The sequence below is a fragment of the Perca fluviatilis genome, chromosome 23 (assembly GCF_010015445.1).
Source record: "Perca fluviatilis chromosome 23, GENO_Pfluv_1.0, whole genome shotgun sequence".
NCBI lineage: Eukaryota > Metazoa > Chordata > Actinopteri > Perciformes > Percidae > Perca > Perca fluviatilis.
In genome coordinates, this window is record NC_053134.1 from 9,673,991 (window position 1) to 9,693,595 (window position 19,605).

General features: G+C 41.1%; 2 protein-coding genes across 2 annotated transcripts in view; one reads left to right on the forward strand and one right to left on the reverse strand.

The window, feature by feature from the left end:
* On the forward strand, positions 1–5,825 carry cd36 (CD36 molecule (thrombospondin receptor)). Its single transcript, XM_039791883.1, has 12 exons — positions 1–318; positions 712–872; positions 1,053–1,197; positions 2,212–2,367; positions 2,488–2,579; positions 2,811–2,860; positions 2,989–3,058; positions 3,351–3,538; positions 3,653–3,771; positions 3,865–3,938; positions 5,083–5,137; positions 5,253–5,825. The coding sequence occupies exons 1-12, from the start codon at positions 196–198 to the stop codon at positions 5,427–5,429; spliced, it is 1,410 nt and encodes a 469-aa protein (XP_039647817.1). The 5' UTR covers positions 1–195; the 3' UTR covers positions 5,430–5,825.
* A 1,391-nt stretch (positions 5,826–7,216) lies between these two features.
* Positions 7,217–19,605, reverse strand: part of sema3c (sema domain, immunoglobulin domain (Ig), short basic domain, secreted, (semaphorin) 3C) — a 41,250-nt gene continuing 28,861 nt past the window's right edge. Inside the window, exons 8-18 of the mRNA XM_039791882.1 lie at positions 19,399–19,541; positions 19,207–19,321; positions 18,567–18,636; positions 17,237–17,381; positions 16,539–16,761; positions 13,534–13,622; positions 12,920–12,961; positions 12,518–12,675; positions 11,618–11,685; positions 10,310–10,440; positions 7,217–9,241 (exon numbers count right to left, since the gene is read on the reverse strand). Coding sequence (XP_039647816.1) covers positions 8,810–9,241; positions 10,310–10,440; positions 11,618–11,685; positions 12,518–12,675; positions 12,920–12,961; positions 13,534–13,622; positions 16,539–16,761; positions 17,237–17,381; positions 18,567–18,636; positions 19,207–19,321; positions 19,399–19,541 — 1,616 coding nt within the window. The 3' untranslated portion in view covers positions 7,217–8,809. The remainder of the gene's footprint in view (positions 9,242–10,309; positions 10,441–11,617; positions 11,686–12,517; positions 12,676–12,919; positions 12,962–13,533; positions 13,623–16,538; positions 16,762–17,236; positions 17,382–18,566; positions 18,637–19,206; positions 19,322–19,398; positions 19,542–19,605) is intronic.

The following is a 19,605-nucleotide window of genomic DNA, read 5'->3' on the forward strand; positions in this document are numbered from 1 at the left end:
CAGAGGTGTCTGTGGTGTTACAGTACCTGGCCTCGGTTGTTCTGTCAGCTCCTCTGATGGTACAGCCTGTCTGAGCCACTGCTGCTGCCACCGGGACACAAGCTGCACACACTAGCACAGACACAGAAGGAGAACAGACTGCAAGTCAGACAGACGGACGTACGTACGCACTAACGGAGGGTAACGCACACCACCATGGGCTGCTGTAACAGAAGGTGCGGGCTGATAGCCGGAGCTGTGTTTGGGGCGGTGGTTGCCATCCTGGGAGGCATCCTTATCCCGCTGGGAAAGAGCGTCATTGAGGGAACAGTGAAAAAGGTATGGTTCTCAGTTTCATAGGGAGTGACAGAGTGTATGTGTGTGTGTGTGTGTGTGTGTGTGTGTGTGTGTGTGTGTGTGCATGCAGAGATCAAGGTGAATCAGGAGAAAGGAGAGGGAAGAGGCGTGTGTTTTTGGAAAGCTGCTTCAAATGGTAAACAAGAAACTGCAGAATGCCAAGTGTGCCTTTTTTTTTTTTTTTTGAAGATCAGCATCTATGATTTTATTAGACACTGTCGAGAAAAATTCCGCGGTTTGGACCTTTTATAGCAGAGCATCTACCCTTTTCAGGTATCAGTGGGGCAGCTGGCCTGCTAGCAGTTTTGAGCTATGTTAAAAATAGACTGTTTGTGTGTGTGTTTGTGTGTGTGTGTGTGTGTCTTCTGGGTTTAGGAAGCTGTCATTGAGCCTGGAACGACAGCTTATGACAACTGGGTGTCTACAGGGGGAATAGTGTACAGGCAGTTCTGGGTTTTTGATGTCCAAAACGCCCAGGAGGTTATACAGAATGGAGCAAGTCCAATGGTTGTGGAAAAAGGACCTTACACATACAGGTAAGGTTGATATGTGCATGTCTTTTACAACATTTTGATGAAAAGCTTAAGAATATACAAGTCACTTTATTAAGTCCTAAATCAACCCTTCATCACACTTATCTGGTGTAATATGATATACAAGAATTTCCTCTCCTCTAATAAAATTGAATGTCTAAGTGAGACCCTCTCCCCTTTCAGGACGAGATATCTTGCCAAAGAGAACATCACATTCCATCCCAATCAAACCGCCTCCTTCCTGCTGCCTCTGGGCGCCATCTTCGAGCCATCCATGTCAGTGGGATCAGATGAAGACAAAGTCACCACCCTCAACCTGGCTGTGGCTGTAAGTGAGTGTCACCCCACTGTGTGGTGATTCCTAACATGACTCAGCGATAGTGTTAACCGTGACTGTACTTCTGTTCCATGGCCAAGACAAGCTGTGCCAAATCAAGCTGTGCTGCCTAATGGTGGATTGCTTTGGTCTACAGCCACTCGATTTCGTAGTGGTTCCCAACCTTTTTGATAGTTTTGTCTCACCCGGTAACCCGGGTTGTTCCTATAAATATTCTTTTTAAAGGGCTAAAAAAGCTACCCGAAATTTCACAAGAAAATCAAGGGGTTAAAGAATATTTGTACAATATACAGTAGACACTTAGTACAGCAGAAATGCAGAATGTTTTTTCATTCTATCATGTTAATCATCTTGTGACCCCTCAGATTTAACGTGTGACCCCCATGGAGGGTCCTGACCACCAGGTTGGAAACCAGTGCACTATATCATAAAGAGTTTTTTCAGAAGGAAATTAAAATAAAATAAAATTTGGCTTGGGCAAGTTAAGGTTTGTAGTGACAGTGGCGAGACAATATCGTAGTTTTCGTACTGACGCTAATACTTTCTTTGATTCTATACTTTGAGTAATATAAACACAAGGGCCAGGGACTGTCTGATCACAAAAAAAGGTAAAAGAGTACAAATCTGTCTGAGCAAGCAGGCTATTGGTACGTGACATGCAAAAAGTAAGGTTTGAAACGGTGATGTGGTGTTAGAAGACCCTGAGGCTAACATTCACACTGGCGCAAAGATGCTGCGTGAGTTTGGGAAACAAACTGCTAAGTCATCATTTTACAATCAAAAGTCTTTGGACTTTCTCTTCAAACTTTGATAAGGCTCAAATGATAAGCATGACCCATTCCAACTCTAAAAGTAATTATGCAGTATCACAGGCATAAAAGAATTACTTTCTGGCTCATCGTCCAAAGCAACCAACATCTATCTTTTTGGCACCTTTTATAATTGACACAATCACTGATCTTTTTTCAAAGATACATGTTTCTGATTTCTTTTCTTTTTTGTCAGGGAGCTTATTCACTGATTCCAGAAGAGCTTCATTTTCTACTGGAAAATCGGATAAAGACAAGCAACTCCTCCTTGTTCCAGAACCGTACAGTCAACGAATTGCTGTGGGGTTACATAGACCCCATGTTGAAAGATATTGTGGGCCTATTTGCACCTGTAAGCAAACAGATATTACAGCCTTACACTTACACATAATTAGAAGAGACAAGATCGACCCAGTAACACCTCAGAAACTCTATGATTTTATTAATGTATTAAATCAAATGTTTTCCCTAGTACAACGGTACGTATGATGGCTACTACAATGTCTACACTGGAAAGGAGGACATCTCAAAAGTGGGAATAATTGACATGTGGCAAGGACATAGGTGAGTTTGATTATAAGAAAAGTGGAGATATTGAGACTGGATTTAAATCCTTTATCTTTTAAACAGGTTCTGCAGATTTGGACAAGTGTGATCTTTTAGGCTGTTTAATCAAATCAGGTTAATCAGGCTGTACAGATTCTGCAATGTGAGAATTCAGCTGTAATAAAAAAACTAATATTTGAAGCTGTTAAATCCAATAGTTTGTCTGACAAAGTGAATTTTGTCCAACAGGAGCTTACGTTTCTGGAACGACACGTACTGTGACATGATCAACGGGACAGGTGTGGCTCATGCAGCAATGTTTTTTGTAAAAAAAAAAAAGGCTTTTTTTCCTGAACCCATCTTATAACGCAGCTCTAAATGCAGACGAGTCACCTTCTGACCTCATTTCTTCTCCCCTCTTCCTTAGATGCTTCATCATTCGCTCCCTTTGTGGACAAGAAGAAGCCTCTCTATTTCTTCTCATCAGACATCTGCAGGTGATGAAGAGTTTCACTTTGTGGGAGCAATGATTTCATCTGATGTAGTCCGGCTGTGCTTCGCTAACATTAAGCGGGGCAGTAAGTGTCAACGAAGGGAGATTTAACATCTTAATTTGAGAACTGCACCTTTGCAATTTCCTCTCAGTGACCACTAGAGGTCAGAGCTTTCCAATACCAAAACCACAGTCACGTTCTGGAGTCAGAACTGCACAATAGATTACTGGGTACATGATGGTCAGTTTCTAAAAGACTTTTAAAATAATCTCTGTGTTTTTTGTTTTGTTTTCAGGTCTGTGTCAGCTGGCTTTGAGGAGAGCATGGATCTAAAAGGGATTGAAGTGTACCGCTACACCCTCCAGCCAAACACCCTGGCCTCCCCTACGGAAAACCCAGACAACCGATGTTTCTGCAAAAACTTTAAGACCACCAGGAATTGCACCTTGGCTGGAGTACTGGACGTCAGCACCTGTAAAGGCGGTCAGTTTGCATTCATTTTGTTGAGTACAACATAAATTAAGCCACTTTCTTTGACTGTTTTATCATTCTGCTCAGCAGCTTGATTATGTCTGTGTTTCTTTGCCATTTCAACAGGTCAACCTGTCTTCATCTCCCTGCCCCACTTCCTCCATGGCAGTCCGTACCTAAGGGAGGATGTGCAAGGCCTCAATCCCAGCGAGGAGCACCATGCCACCTTCCTGGATGTGGAACCTGTACGAATTTCTATCATACATCTTTGTGATTTCTTCTATTTTTAGGGGCAGCAACTCTAATTTTTTCTTCGTGGTATTTTTTTTTTCCAACAGACAACTGGGTTCACCTTGAGGTTTGCCAAGAGAATTCAAGCAAATATGCTTTATGGACCATCAAAGGTCATCACGTAAGTTCTGCTTCACCATTTTAAAAGAAAAGATTTTGGATAACAGGCTTATTTGCTTTCTTGATGATAGTTGGATAAGAAGATTAGCACTTAATTGTAAGTCGCTTTGGATAAAAGCGTCAGCTAAATGACATGTAATGTAATGTAAAAGATTGAGACCACTTTCAGGTCTGTATGGAAAATGTGAAGCTACAGCCAGCATAAGTTAGCTTAGCTTAGCTTAGTTTAGCGTAAAGATTGAGAGCGAGGGAAAAGAGCTCACCTGGCTCTGTTCAACCAGCTCAAATCTTGTTTATTAGGTTCATACAAAAACATTAAAAGGGGCTGTACTCGACATTCAGAACGAAAATATAGCAGCAAACTAGTATTTGCTATTTAAACATAGGCCATTAGTGGAGTATTGGAGTCCTGAGCAGAAAATGAAATCACACTCCTTTTTGTGTGTTGTAATCCAAGCTTCTCTGTACTTTGTTTTGATAGCAAAAAAACCCCAATACGGGCGCCTCGGTGGCTCACCTGCACCCATAGACAGAGGCTCAGTCCTCGCCGCAGCGGCTGCGGGTTCGGTTCCGACCTGCGGCCCTTTGCTGCATGTCATTTCCCCTCTTTCTCCCCTTTCACCACTAACCCTAACCCCTAACCGAAAACAAACACGTGTGCATATGGCCATGTAAACGTAGGTATTTCACATATTGGGGAACGGTCTGTGAGAGCCGTGTGGAGGCAACTCCAGCCCGCTGGTTGTTTTTTTAACGCATTTCAAGTACAGCCCCTTTAGGTTTAAAAAGGACAAGTTGGGGTTTTACTGAGGTTATATCCTTAACAATCTATTGGCTTTATGTTAAAATAGCTGCTAAGCTAACCAGTTGTTGGCTCTAGCTTCATATTTACTGTACAGAAAGGAATGTGGTATCTATCTTCTCATATAACTCTCAGAAAGAAAGCAAATGTGTAAATCTATACCTTTTAAAAAAGTTTAAGATGTGGTGTCTGGTTTCACTGGCAGAGTGGTTGGAACACATACCACATGCATGCCACCTCCAATCTTTTCATCCCTGCATGTCCTCTCTGTGTCTGTACTGTCACAGTAAAAAAAAAAATGTGTCATGCATTGAATACCAAGTAATCAACTCTTTCCCTGCAGGGTGCTTAAGAAAGTCAAGGATTATACCATATTCCCTATTGTTTGGCTCAATGAGGTAAGATAAAAAATAAAATAAAAAATGGAGCCCTGCAGTCATGAAGTGTAGAGTCTGTTTGATTGGGATGCATGATAATCACTCTATCTTCCTCTGTCTCCATCCTCGTAATCAGACGGCTGCGTTGGACGACGAAACAGCAGACATGTTTAAGAAGGAACTCCTCTCCCGTATCGAGATGTTGGATATAATACAGAAGGCGCTTCTTGGCACAGGTGTGTGCATTTTCATCCTGTGTCTCATCTCCTACTGCGTGGTGAGGAGATGCGACAACCGAAGCAAGCTTGTGTAAAACAATCATGCGGGAAGTGTCTGTCGAGTGGGAGTTGCAGAGCACAGTGCATTTAGGCTGCTACGGGACATCAACCCTTTTGATATAGACTTGCACTTTTTGGTAATTTCAGTGTTATTTATAATATCATGCTTCCTTTGATACCAGGGAGGGGTAATACTGTGATTTTGTAAATCTCAAGCGATTTGCCATATATTATTTCAATTGCAAACACTGTAACATTACCTGAATCAGGGATCTTTAGAGGGAGAGCAGATGGAGACTCCTCTTAACAGGTCAGGTTAATAATCTAACAGAGGAGAGATGGGTTTGTTTGACATCCTTTAAAAGAAATGTACATGAATCTAATCCTTTGCTAAACTAGTGTCTTCAAAATGAATAAAAGCTGAAAAGGCACTTCTCATTGGGTGTTTTATTACTGGGGTTGTTCCTACCCGGCAACAGTCTATCGAAATTGGTCTACATCCCTCTCGGCCTGAAATACAGCAGAGGCCGCCCCCCTGCTGAAACAAGCCTCCGCATTGTGCATGCTGAAGCAAAATTACTTGGTTTCCTCTTTACCTTGACTGGCCCATAAATCAAAAAGAGTAATAAAAATGGGCTGGGGAATGATTATACAGTACGTGTGGTTTTGAATGGTACTTGGGTTTGTTTGGTGAGAAAGCAATATTTCTGCTCAGCAGGAGACCTCTCTTTGGTTTTATGGGTTTTAAATGACCCTCTGCAGCCTCCTGGGGGAATTTGATTATGCTATCCGTTCTGAATCTTACATGACACACACATAAAGGAGTGTTTCATTTAGGATTAAAACAGACACCTCTTGCAATTGTCAAAGTATTTTAGGTACAGTGTGCACTGGTCTTTGAAATTTAGGACACAAGTTCCTGGTTGAAAAGCTGGACCCTCTTGAGTTTCAGCATAATATTAAACCCATACATTTTCCAGGTTGTCAAAATTTCTTGACGTGACAATCTTTTAAGGAAAAGTTCCACATTGTAGGAAATACGCTAATTAATTTTTTGTCAAGAGTTAGACGAGATGATCAATATCCCTCTCTGGACAGAGATGGGTTACTCTACAAACTTTGTTACTTTCGGACAGAGCCAGAGTAGCTGTTTCCTGTCTTTGTGCTAAGCTAAGCTAACCAGCTGGCGGCTGTAGCTTCATATTTACCATACAGACATAAGTGGTATCGACCTTTTCCTTTTCCTTTAAGTAAGCAAATATGAATATTTCCCCAAATCACATTATGACAACAGTGTGACTGTAACAATATAATAAGCTATCATATGCCCCACCATCGAATCCCTTAAAGCTTTAGTGCGTAACCTTTTGATATTAATGAACATCTATTACATTTAAGCCATTGCCAAATGAGTTGCTAAAAAACATACAACTCTCTCTGTATTTCTCAGCATGGCTGTGTTCGGAAGATTGTGTTGTCTGGCGACTTTCACGTGAAGAAACTCCAGTGAAGATAATTAACTCATCTGAAAAGTCCTGTCATGTTTTTTTAATCCTCCGTGTCCTCCTTGGCTACTAGCAACTGCGTGGAGGAGGGGTGGGTGCTCTGCGCGATCAAGGAAGGCTTGTATCATGTGGAAGCACCGACAGTTTTGTTGTCATTGCTTAGAATTCCTCACGGGGGAGACAGAAACTACGCACTATAGCTTTAAGTAGACAGAGGGATTATGTATTGGCCCGTAACAGAATGATAAGGTTCACATTTTGAAAAATGATTCTGATAAAAAAAGTCTAACAATAAAATGCACGATCTTTCTGTAAAATTGAGATTCATCTGAACAGATTTATTCAGGCTATCATGACATTAATAAATAGAAATACATGTTTCATAACACTGAAATTACACTGAGCTGACATGATGCTGGCACACAGATTTATTAAACGTGGAGCAGAGATCTGTTTAGAGGGAAGGTACAACTAGAGTCTTTTCTCAAAATGAAAATAATACCGGATGTCTCTGCAATTTGCAGATACAGTCATAGCTGGTGAAATATGTTGAAATTATGTACACATTTTGACAAAAGAATCTGCACATTAAATTAAAAAGGATAAAACAAACAAAAATATATTCTGTACACAAACAACAAATAATCTCTATCTACATTAACTACGCTATTAAAAAAAAAAGTTTATTCACATATCAATGCATTACTATTTCTGAAGTGTCCACTTTGCTGTAGACAATGTGGAAAATATGGATCCAAAGAAGGATATTGTCAAGTTTAGGCATCTACCTTTTGATGTAAACTATTCTGATAAACTTAAATGTGTGTATCTGCTAGTTACTCAAAACGAATCCAGGCAAGGAATAAGATACCTCTACATTACTGATACATTTCTATAAACATGCTTCTGTGCTAGAAACAAGAGACATATGATATGATATGCAGCTGAATTACAGTGAGACAGATTCTTTTAGATGTACTGTACATCTGAGTAATAGGAATAAATATAGGAGAGATCACGTAGCTCACACCAAATTGTATATGCTAATTAGTATTTTACTACTATTTCTGTTTAGGTAACATCTGCACTGGATGTTACGTTTCGCCTCTGAACTAATTACTTTTTTTAAATTTACAGCGCTGTAATATAACACTTTTTATGGGGACCACTTACCATCTGGCCTTTGTATGAACAGTGCTATTGTAGACAGTTTGGGAGGCAGTCAAACCATGAGAAAAAAAATACATTTTCTTCTCACAAATTGACTTTTTATTGCCCTATGTGTGCCCACAAAGTCATTTTACTGAATTGAGACAATTTTGTTAGCTTAAAGTAAATATAGAAAGGTGAGTAGAATCTAATAAAATACTAATATTAAACTTTGAGAGGGCGCTCACTTCCAAGCATGCATCTTTCTCCCTTTTGTCCCTTTTCAATCTCCTCTATTTACTATCATAATTTCAAATGATCCCCATTTTTTGTGAACAAAGAACAAATACATTGTGAGCCAATATCCAGCCAGTCCAAATTCCCCCTCTAATATCTAAAATATGATAAGATCATTGACCATAGCTGCATCTCAAGGCGTATTATCATGAGCAATATCAGCTTAGAGCCCAGTTTATTAGTGGCACTCTTAACAGGGCCACAGTCCATGTTGTGACTGCGACGGCAAATGAATTGCTCGTGGGTGCCTGTGCGTGTGTTTTAGTTAATGTCACAGCCACCTGGTCACAGTACCTCATGCAAGAAAAAGAGATATTGCCGAATAACAACTCCCCACACCCACCTCCTCGTTTGCTGTACATCCACAGTGCAGCTCTGCAGTTTGAGATGAGAGTTTGGAAAATGAGGGTGTGGGTATAGAAAACAGAAGAAGGTGTTTGTGTCAGTTCCTGCACCTTCCTGTGTCAGGCCTCTGGGAGGTGATTGCGGCGATTGCGGCTCTTCCTCCGGTCCAACAGGGGCTTCAGTTTGGCCAGGTCCCCCCTGAGAGGTCCAGGTGGCTGAGGCTGAGGCTGCTGCTGCTGCTGCTTCTGCTGGAGGGTCTGGAGCTGCTTCCTTTCTTTGCAGTATTGTTGTACAGCCAGGCTCTCCGCTGGACTGAACGCTGACAGTAGTTCCTTGGGATGTAACGAGCTGGCCCAGGCCCACGGCGACTGCTGCTTGTCTGTCAGCACGCTCACCATGGCCTCGCTCAGCACTCGCAGGCGGATCTTCGCGACGGTGCGTTTGAAGCTGTTCTCGGTGGTCAGGCAGTAGTAAAGGCCCTGGTCCGACAGCTGGACGGAGCGGATAAGGAGGCCATGCTCCGTTGAAACAACACGGTCGCTCAGCTTCACCTGGGGTTGGCACAATCAGGTTGTGTCATAACCACATTTACTTAGTAACTATACGTTACAGACCAAAGGGAAACACTTAAAATACTAAATGGAGATTGAAGGGGTCACTTTATAATTATTTGTTATGCAATGACCTTTGCAGTCACCAGATTTCAACCCATTTGAACACCTATGAGAGATGTGTTAAGACAGTGCTCTCCATCGCAATCATCAAAACACCAAATGAGAGAATATCCTTTGGAGAATGGTGCTCATCCCTCCAGTATAGTTACACTTCATGTTGATTGGAAAAAAAGGCAAGATGGACGGTCTTCTTTTGTAGTTACAATAACATATGCCTAACTGGGAACAGATTTTGGGTGAAATTGTACGTATATTTTGCTGCTGAAAATGTGAAACATTTGAAATATTGATATACTTCAAGTGTAGTAGTATAGTAGTGAAGTTGAAATGTCAAAATGAAGGTGCTGAAAGAAGAGAGACTTTTCCACTGACTACTTTAAAATCAGCCAGGCCTTAGTTTGGATAAGATTGCAATATTAACACACCATAAAACTAAAGTGATTTATTCTAAGGCCAACTTTTATTCTCATGGAGAAACGGCTATAAAACGGCCATTACTCTGAGTCTACTCCACTGAGGTGAGTGCTTAATCCATAAAAAGATTTTTCATGCAGATGCTCTCTTCCCCAGCTTTATTTAATCTTTCACAGCCTTTCAAGGGGTTAAAGGGGTGTCAAATATCTCTAACCGTTCTCCCCGCTGAGAATCCAGTCATTAGTCAAGGTACATATCATGTTTGATCTGTATCACTGCTCATTATGATGCTCCATGTTCACCGTGTCATTATATAGGCGATACAAGTCCTGATCAAGCGTGTGAGCTCATATGATTGCTATGACATGTTTACCGTCTGATGTTATATTTAACTATGTGACCAGAACACCAGAGCGGGAACATGACATTTATTAAGTTATCTCAATATTATGTCCTTTGCATCACGTCAGCGTGTTACATATAAATAAGGCTGTGATGTTGACCTTTTACCTCTCTACATGTCAAACTGACCTCTTTCCTCCTGTCATTGTCCCTGTGAATTAGCCAGCGGATAGAGGCCTGAGGAGACTTGGGAAGACACTCCAGGAAGGTGGTGTTGTTTTTCACACCGTACTGCGTCATCTCCACAGCGTTTCTGTAGGCTAACACGCACGCGCACACACACGCACACGCACACGCACACACACACACACACACACACAAAGTCAGACGTCACTTGCTGACAGACACAAACCCCACAGATGGACATGAAATCTGTCTCAAGTCCCAACTGTGAGAGGGAAATGTTGACACAAAGCTTAGTTCGGCACCTGCAGCACAGCCAAACTCCACCCAGACTTCTTCAGTTTCGACAGACAAAAGAACCATCGATGCATCGGGGGCAACTCTGTTTCGTCTCATTTACTGTATTGTTTTGTGTTGCAGCTAAATGGTTCATCACTCAGCTGGATGTGTGACAGGGTTGTGACTAATTAGTGGTAATGGCCATATGGTTTGTTCCCTAAGCTCGTTTTAATTTAGAGATTTACAATACTGATGGAAACGGGACACTCTGGAGAGCAAATCTTCTCCTCTCATTAAGCAGCACCCTACTAGTACTACTGGGTGAATCTTTTGTTAAGGATGTTGCAGTACCTGGACTCACAAACAAGCACAAAACGTTTTGCCATCAAATGTGGACTTATTTTTACATTTGTGAATGTGAATCAGTTTGGAAGTATGACATGACAACTGTCCCTTTACAAATACATACAATAGGTCAATAATTGTAGCTGCATACTTTGTCTCATACTTTTTTGAGACACTGACCTTAAAAACAAGCTGAAAACACAACATTGACATATTATGACCTTGCTAAGGCTAACATGCTGGCAAACAGTTACCTATTTATATCCTGCTAACACGTAGCATTAGCATTTATTTGGAGTTGTGTTTCTGTCCACCTGCTGATTGTGAGTTGAGTGTGAGGTGTATTGTCATCCTATTTTATCTGATCATTCTATATAACATGTATTTAAGCTTTATCTGAACATTACACTACAAGTGTCAACTCTGTTTTGGTTTACGCTAACTCCTGAGAAAAATATCTGGTTTTATAGCTGCTAGCTACTTTTTTTTCTCCAGCAACTTGCTAATTTTGTCTGCTGCTAAAATCTAAACAATAAGCTTAAAGAGACTACGCTCTGTAGAGCTGAGGGAAAATAGAAAGTTGGGTGAAAATGATCTGTGGGTTTGTCCCTATGAGTGACACCTTTCACGTTACATGTCATTTGATCCTTTTGTTAATATAAAAATATTGATTAGTGCAGCTTTAAATACCTTTTAGATTGAATCCTCTGCATTGAGTGAGTGGATTTCCATGCATAATGTCTTGCCTTCTGCTTCTCCTAAAAAAGGAAAGGAAAAAAAATAGAAATGAGTATAAATACACTTTAGCTAAATACAGAAAAAATACACAACCTTTCTCTTCACGTGTTTATCTCATATTGAAACTGTGGAAGGAGCCGTCAGTGCAAAAACAATAAAAGAAAAATCATCTGACTGTTATTCCACTCAGTGCTGCACACTCATATGTAACAGCTTGAGGAAAAGAGCCTGTAAACAGCAGACACATTTCAGACACATATTCCGCACGAAAACGGGGGCTGTGCTTTTGTTCTGCGACCAAACTAAACTTGACCTGCGTCTGACAGGAATGTCAAGAGACACACACAGCCGGTAGAGAGGTATCGGTTTAGAGGCGATGTGTCGCTCATACCTCCTTGTCTGTGTTATGTCTAGACAGACGGAGGGAAACAACAAAGGCAGAATTAGTGACATACTTACACTGCACTGAAGGAATCCAGTCATTTGATCTTTTTGCTCTCACAAGTTGTGAGCAGCTCCTTTCTGCTCTTGTTTAACATATTGTTGTACATCATCTGTTATCCACATTCAATATGGCTGGGTGTGGTACATTGATTGACATCATATTTGTTGTATAACGGATGAATACTACTTTGGTTGACTATTGGAAGCCCAAAGCCTCACTAGATTCTTATGGCAAATTGGGCAAAAGTGAACACAAGTGAAGAGAAATAACTGTGTACTAATCAAATATCTGCACTATGCTAATGTTTATTTAACACTTGTGAAAGTTTTGAATAGCTGCCTCCATGAATGGGCTCCCTAATCAACGCTAACTCTGCATGACCCGTAAAGCTGTAAACCTTTGTGTACCTTTTGCCGGTGGGATAGAAGCGAGAGCAGCTGAGTCCATCCCAGGCGCAGTAGGGGTCTCTGGCGAGGCAGCAGTCAGCGCATGCCGAGCCGTAAGCGTGACAACGGTGCAGGGAGACCTGCGAGACCCCGAACTCCGAGCTGACGTACAGCTGTTGCTGTAAAGTAAACAGTTCAAATGTCAGCCGCCCTGTTTGTCTTAATAAGTGGCTGGCTGACAGGAAAATGAGGCAGAGCGCAGAAACAATTATGGCTTATTATTTCCTTGCCTTTGGGAGGCTTATTATGCCCAGGAGATTTCTGTCTTGTGCATTACATAGTAGCCGCAGACAATGAATAACATATTAAAACAATAAAACTTGTTTCATATGTGAGGTATGCAAAGTTTAAAAGGACACTTACTTTTTTTGAGGATATTCTCAAGTTTGTAACAGGAGCTTGATTCTGAAAAATTAGCACACAGAGCAAAGTTGAGAGCTTTTAGACATTATTCACAGTTATTTATTAAAATCTTAGAGTAATTGGGAACATGTTGGGGAAATAAGCAGAGAACCGCTGATCAGACTTTTCTTTAATAAAAAAAAGCAGTCATAGCAGAGGATCAGCTTCTGGCCAGGCGTAACTTTCTAGAAAAAAATATATTCTTTTGAGAATAAATGTCCTCTGATTGAATGACTTCAATAGGTGCAGTTAAAGTTCAAAGCAGCCGGGGCCTTTCCGTGTGATCATAGGTTGATCACACTTTAGATACATAGATAAATCAGCACGTGCAAAGGTTCACTCGGGGCAACAACCAGACTCTTGCGGTATGTTAGCATGTTTCCCATCACTCTGCTGCAATAGACTGCAGAACATCCATCTCCTGAATGCCACCCTGCCTCTTTCGGTCTGCCCTTGGCCTTTATGTTGTGGCCAAACACTCCCTCTTCCCCCCTGCTTTTGATTTTGGGAAAGAAAAAGGATGAAAGTAAGAACACAATGAAAGGAATGGTCCTGTAGAAAAACAGACAACTGACCTTAAACACTTCCAGCTCCTCCAGGATCAGATCTTCATGCAGGGATTGATTGCTTGGCAGCACAATCACCTTCTGTACTGTACCTTTGTCTGAGGGCAAAAAGCAGACATGTCATGAGTCTCTCACAGACAGACACACACACACACACACACACACACACGCAAAACAACCGTGTGAAACAGATATGGCTACTAACACTCAACTAAGAATGCCAGTGAAACTAGAATACAACGCTTGTGAAAAAAATAAACCCAGAGTCTGTTTTCCTTTGCCCATGTTTGCTTTTGAATTAGGCATGAGAGCCACGACCAGTTTTCATAGCAAAATCAACTGTGGCAGGGGTGGGAATGGAAGCTTCTAAGCCCGCCAAAGGGTGGACAAGGGCCACGAAAAGGGCAAACTGCAACACAACCATCATCAATACGGCTGTTTTGTCCTGGGAGTTGAGCAGCAGAGCAGAGAGAAGGAGTTCCAGTAACAGCTCCTGGAAACGCCTGATAAGAGCCTCTCCCTCATCCTTGAGACAAAGCAGCATTTCGGTGCTCAGATATGGTAAGACAGCACTGGCTTTTCTTCAAGAATCTAGGAAGGAGGAACAGAATGGAGAGGCTGCCTGATAAACACAAGCAGCTGTGAGAGTCCCAGAGCTGCTTGCTGAATGCCAACATGTGCACAAGTGGATCTGCACGAGCATGAATGCACGCATAATTATACACACACACACACACACACACACACACACACACACACACACACACACACACACACACACACACACACACACACACACACACACACACACACACACACACATATTATTCTGTACAATATACAGTACAGGCCAAAAGTTTGGACACACCTTCTCATTCAATGTGTTTCTTTATTTTCATGACTATTTACATTGTAGATTCTCACTGAAGGCATCAAACTATGAATGAACACAAATGGAATAATGTACTTAACAAAAAAGTGTTAAATAACTGAAAACATGTCTTATATTTTAGATTCCTCAAAGTAGCCACCCTTTGCTTTTTTTGATAGCGCTGCAAACCCTTGGTGTTCTCTCAATGAGCTTCATGAGGTAGTCACCTGAAATGGTTTTCACTTCACCTCTGTGCCTTGTCAGGGTTAATTAGTGGAATTTTTTCCCTTATTAATGGGGTTGGGACCATCAGTTGTGTTGTGCAGAAGTCAGGTTGATACACAGCCGACAGCCCTATTGGACAACTGTTAGAATTCATATTATGGCAAGAACCAATCAGCTAAGTAAAGAGAAACGAGTGGCCATCATTACTTTAACAAATGAAGGTCAGTCAGTCTGGAAAATTGCGAAAACTTTGAATGTGTCCCCTAGTGCAGTCGCAAAAACCATCAAGCGCTATAATGAAACTGGCTCACATGAGGACTGCCCCAGGAAAGGAAGACCAAGAGTCACCTCTGCTGCTGAGGATAAGTTCATCCGAGTCACCAGCCTCAGAAATCGCAAGTTAACAGCAGCTCAGATTAGAGGCTAGATGAATGCCACACAGAGTTCTAGCAGCAGACACATCTCTAGAACAACTGTTAAGAGGAGACTGCGCGAATCAGGCCTTCATGGTCAAATAGTTGCTAGGAAACCACTGCTAAGGAGAGGCAACAAGCAGAAGAGATTTGTTTGGGCCAAGAAACACAAGGAATGGACATTAGACCAGTGGAAATCTGTGCTTTGGTCTCATGAGTCCTTTTTTGAGATCTTTGGTTGAGCTGGACCGCAGAGTGAAGGCAAAAGGGCCAACAAGTGCTAAGCATCTCTGGGAACTCCTTTAAGACTGTTGGAAAACCATTTCAGGTGACTACCTCTTGAAGCTCATCAAGAGAATGCCAAGAGTGTGCAAAGCAGTAATTAGAGCAAAGGGTGGCTATTTTGAGGAATCTAAAATATAAGACATGTTTTCAGTTATTTCACACTTTTTTGTTAAGTACATAATTCCATATGTGTTCATTCATAGTTTTGATGCCTTCAGTGATAATCTACAATGTAAATAGTCATGAAAATAAAGGAAACGCATTGAATGAGAAGGTGTGTCCAAACTTTTGGCCTGTACTGTATATTTTATACTTGTGCTCTCTGTAACATTTAGTCTCATAATCAGTCTCAAAGCTACGCTCTGCGTTACATTTGTGTGTTCCAGGTAGTTTCTAAAAAACAAGAGACAATATCAAGTTGATTAAAACGTGGTAGAGAGAAGTGAAATGATCTCAACCCACCCACAAGTTCTCTCACCTGATTTGATAAAATGAAAACCTCAAAGTCCTCTCCTTGTCTTATCACCCGGTCTATGACCCATTTGGGACATAAATGTCTGTGTTTTCAAATTTGCCCCGACATCCACAGTGCACTATCCCCTCTGTTATCTGTTTATCTGATTACTCGCTGTTGCAATGGGACTCCACTCAACAATCATTTACTCATAAAACTGACAGCTCACACGAGAGAGGGATTGTGTTATTGCTTCTTTCTGTAATTTCACTGTAAATTGGTTTGCTTCTAACTGATGTTCCTGGTTACAGGATTGAGGTGACTGAGCCATCACATGGTCATTAGAGTTAGACTGATAAATCATCCGTGCCAATATTAGATCATAACTGATGGATCTTTAGCAGTGTATGCATAAGCTGATAAGTACCAGGAAATTGCAGTAGAAAAATTGCAGATATAAGATAAATGTATATTTAGTCCCAATTCTTTAAAAAAAGTTTAAGGCATTCTTATCAAACAATTTGTTTATGTAAAATTACATAATATTAGCTGATATGTCATTATGAGATTCTTTACACTTTCAATTATTGATATTAGTGTCAGCCTAAAATATCCATTGACCTCAACATACAGTATAAAACATAATGCAGCTGTTGTAGTGGCCATAAGAAACAATCTCTACATAAAGCTTGCAGGGTTAAAAAAAACAAAACTCAATGTTGGCTTGTACTTAGGTAGAATCTGCAGGACGTGTCTACATTCATACCTGTGCCCAGAAAAAGCACTTGGTAGTTGCCGTCGGCAGCCATAACCTGGTCCACTGCCACTGATGTGTATTTGTAGTCAGCGTTGGTCCGAACCACCAGAGGTCTCCTCCCTACTGGGTAGATGGGGTTGAACATGACTGGGTGGTTCCGTACGAAAGTCACCACGTCGTCTGGGAACTCCTTTGTAGTATGGATGTCAGGTGTGAAGGCTCCACCGGGACACTGGAGAAACAAAAGTAAATAACAATATTGTATTAAAAAGACAGTACATGTTTTACTTTATGGGGCTTAGTTTATATACTGTAAGTGCTTATTAAGATAATAGACAACAATATGTACAGTTTGCTGATAACTGATCTGAATGCATGAAAGTTAAATATGGAATGCCACAAGGCTCCACATTGGGGCTTTGTTATTTTACGTATTTCTTTTGTTTGATACTTTAATTTGTTAAGTGCCAAGGATGTTGCAGTTTAATACATTTGCAGATGGCAAAACATATTTTCCTTTTCTTTTGGTTATGTTATAACATTTACTGACAGGCTGGTAATACAAGATTTTTCTCTCCTTTTTATGGCTTACAATGTGTAAAGACATATGTTAAGAGGAATATGTTATGTGAAATTTTGTTTTAGAATCATGCACGGAAATAACTAACAAATTAATGAATGAAAGAATGTTCTGGAAATGAACTTACAGTTCCTGGTCTTGGGTAAGGGATGCGCCCCTGGAAGGCCACCCACTGAAAGTTGGGCCCCTCTCTATGAGCAAAAGGCCCATTGAAGACGGTAAGGATGTCGGCCATGTTGTACACACACACTGCCGAGCCTTTAAACACGGAGCTGAGGAAATAAGATGCATACTTTCAATGAAACACAACAGTGGGAACCTACTACACTCACAACCTGGAGATCCAACCAGCTAAAATATTATGCAGTTGTTAATTAGGATCTCCGTTTCTAAGGATGTAATGCAGTCTGGGTGGAACCAAGGCCACTCTCCAGTGGGGACAGCTTACCTATTTCCCCTTCATTGATATTGATACGGTTTGGCTAAGTCATTTAAAACCACACCACTTCACACATAAAAGAGTCTTTGTTGAAAAGGGGAGCAGAAGCATATTGTGCAAAGTGGGGATGGAGGAAGAATCCCAGTGTGGAGAAATGAAAGGAATAACATTGAGGTAAGAGACCTCAAGGACCTCACTGTTTAGTTTGGCTGTGTTCTTTGAGCCAGGATACTCTACTGTAACCTTTCTATGATCTTATCTATGATAACAAGTAGATCGAGGGCCTGTGGCAGTGTCACCCTGGGTTAACCAGACAAACTCAATTAGAGATCAGAACACATGGATCAAGTAACCATTCCTTTAAAGCTCCAAATTTGCTGTGCAACCCTGCTGACTGTGACTTTCGGCTAAATGAGAGAAGTTAATTCAGTGTGGTTTTCTTCAATTACCACAGAGGTTTAGACAGTGTGGTAATCTTTTCTTACCCTTGTTTTACAGTATACATATAATAAGGGTGGGTGGGATTCTAAGATACAATTAAAAGACAAATGGTGACCATATGGCTTTCTTTATTTTCCCTAAAATCTGGCGAAAAAAGCTTGGGTTGCACCTATCTGAAAAATGCAGTAAATTAATTCTCTCTGCACTCAAAAATGCTGCTGTGTACTATTACTCCCTCTAACAATACATATAATGTGATACAAATTATGCAATGCTTACTATAAATATATCTCTTGCACTCTATCTCGCTATTTCGCTAACTCAGCGAAATAGCGCACTGCTGCTTACGATCATAAGGACAAAACATCAAAACGAAGGCCATATAGTGAAGCTACCAGGATGTTGTAATTGATAGTTCAACCACTGACTAAGCTGTTCTGCAACATGACACATGACGTCTCTATGTAACAGGCCCTTTGACAAGCACATCCCCTCCCTCTGATATCCAGTCAGTGATTAACATAACCACTGAGGCCAGCAGGAATGTTACAGTTGGCTTCAATGCCATCAGTCTTACCTTGTAGATGTGAAGACTCCAAACACCAACAGGCCCTTGGGCTGATCGGTGTCCAGCAAAAACACATTTTCTGTAAGGGAAAACACACGTGCACACACGCAGGCAAATGTGTAATACCTTCAACAAATTCCACATAACCCATATCACTTTATCCTGCAGGTGAGATTGCCAAAAAGTGAAGAATGCATGAATTAATAACTGCACATGCTGACAGAGTGACTGGTCAGATGAGCAATGTGGAAAAGCAGGTTTAAAATGTTTTGAGCTGGTGTTTGTAGTTTTCAAAGCTGAGACTCAGGAAGGACTGGAATAATATGCTCATAAACGAATACAAGGTAACCAAAAACAACAGAACAATGGTTATGAAAGTTGATAAAGGGCTACAGCCCTAATCCAGACCAAACAAAGGAAGTTCCATGGATTGTTTATGGAGAAAGCAATCACTGGAAACCTTGGAACAAAAATAGCGAGCTTTCGAGAATTAGGATGGTCTCGTATTTTTAGAAATACGGAGTTTGTTTTAAACTTGTTTCATGGACCGTGAAAGTATTATAGAGCTTGGAAGTCAGTCACCATATAAAGGAAATATATAACATGTAAAAAGGCCACAATAGTGTTCCTGTTCCTTCATTTTACTCACCCAGTTCGTCAAAGTGAGTTTCGGTGCCGTCTTCCTCCAAAACGGAACACACCATCCTGGCCTTGAGGAAGGTGGTCCATTTGTTCACCAGGCTCCGCTGTCCTCCGATGTCACTCTGCAGACAGAAGCTGTACATAGCAACTCGAAACCACAAAACAGACACTATTGATTTATGCAGGCACAGGCACTTACTGGACACACTCTGGCCACCATGGTGTGGATATTTTTAGTATTTCCACTGTTATCTGTCAGCCTCTCACGGAAGAAAAAATACAATTTGGCATCGTTGGGATCTGTTCCGTCTGGTATCAGGTGGGCATCAATGAAGATTGGCTCTGAATGAAAAAAGGGACACATTGACAATTTAACAATAAATAAGTTAAAAAATAAACATCTTGT

Excerpts from the sequence above, each read along its gene's own strand:
- cd36 (XM_039791883.1), top strand. The coding sequence starts at position 196 with ATGGGCTGCTGTAACAGAAGGTGCGGGCTGATAGCCGGAGCTGTGTTT. Across the intron at positions 3,059-3,350 it reads TTCTCATCAGACATCTGCAG|GTCTGTGTCAGCTGGCTTTG; the intron begins GTGATGAAGAGT and ends TTTTGTTTTCAG. Across the intron at positions 3,772-3,864 it reads CCTTCCTGGATGTGGAACCT|ACAACTGGGTTCACCTTGAG; the intron begins GTACGAATTTCT and ends TTTTTCCAACAG.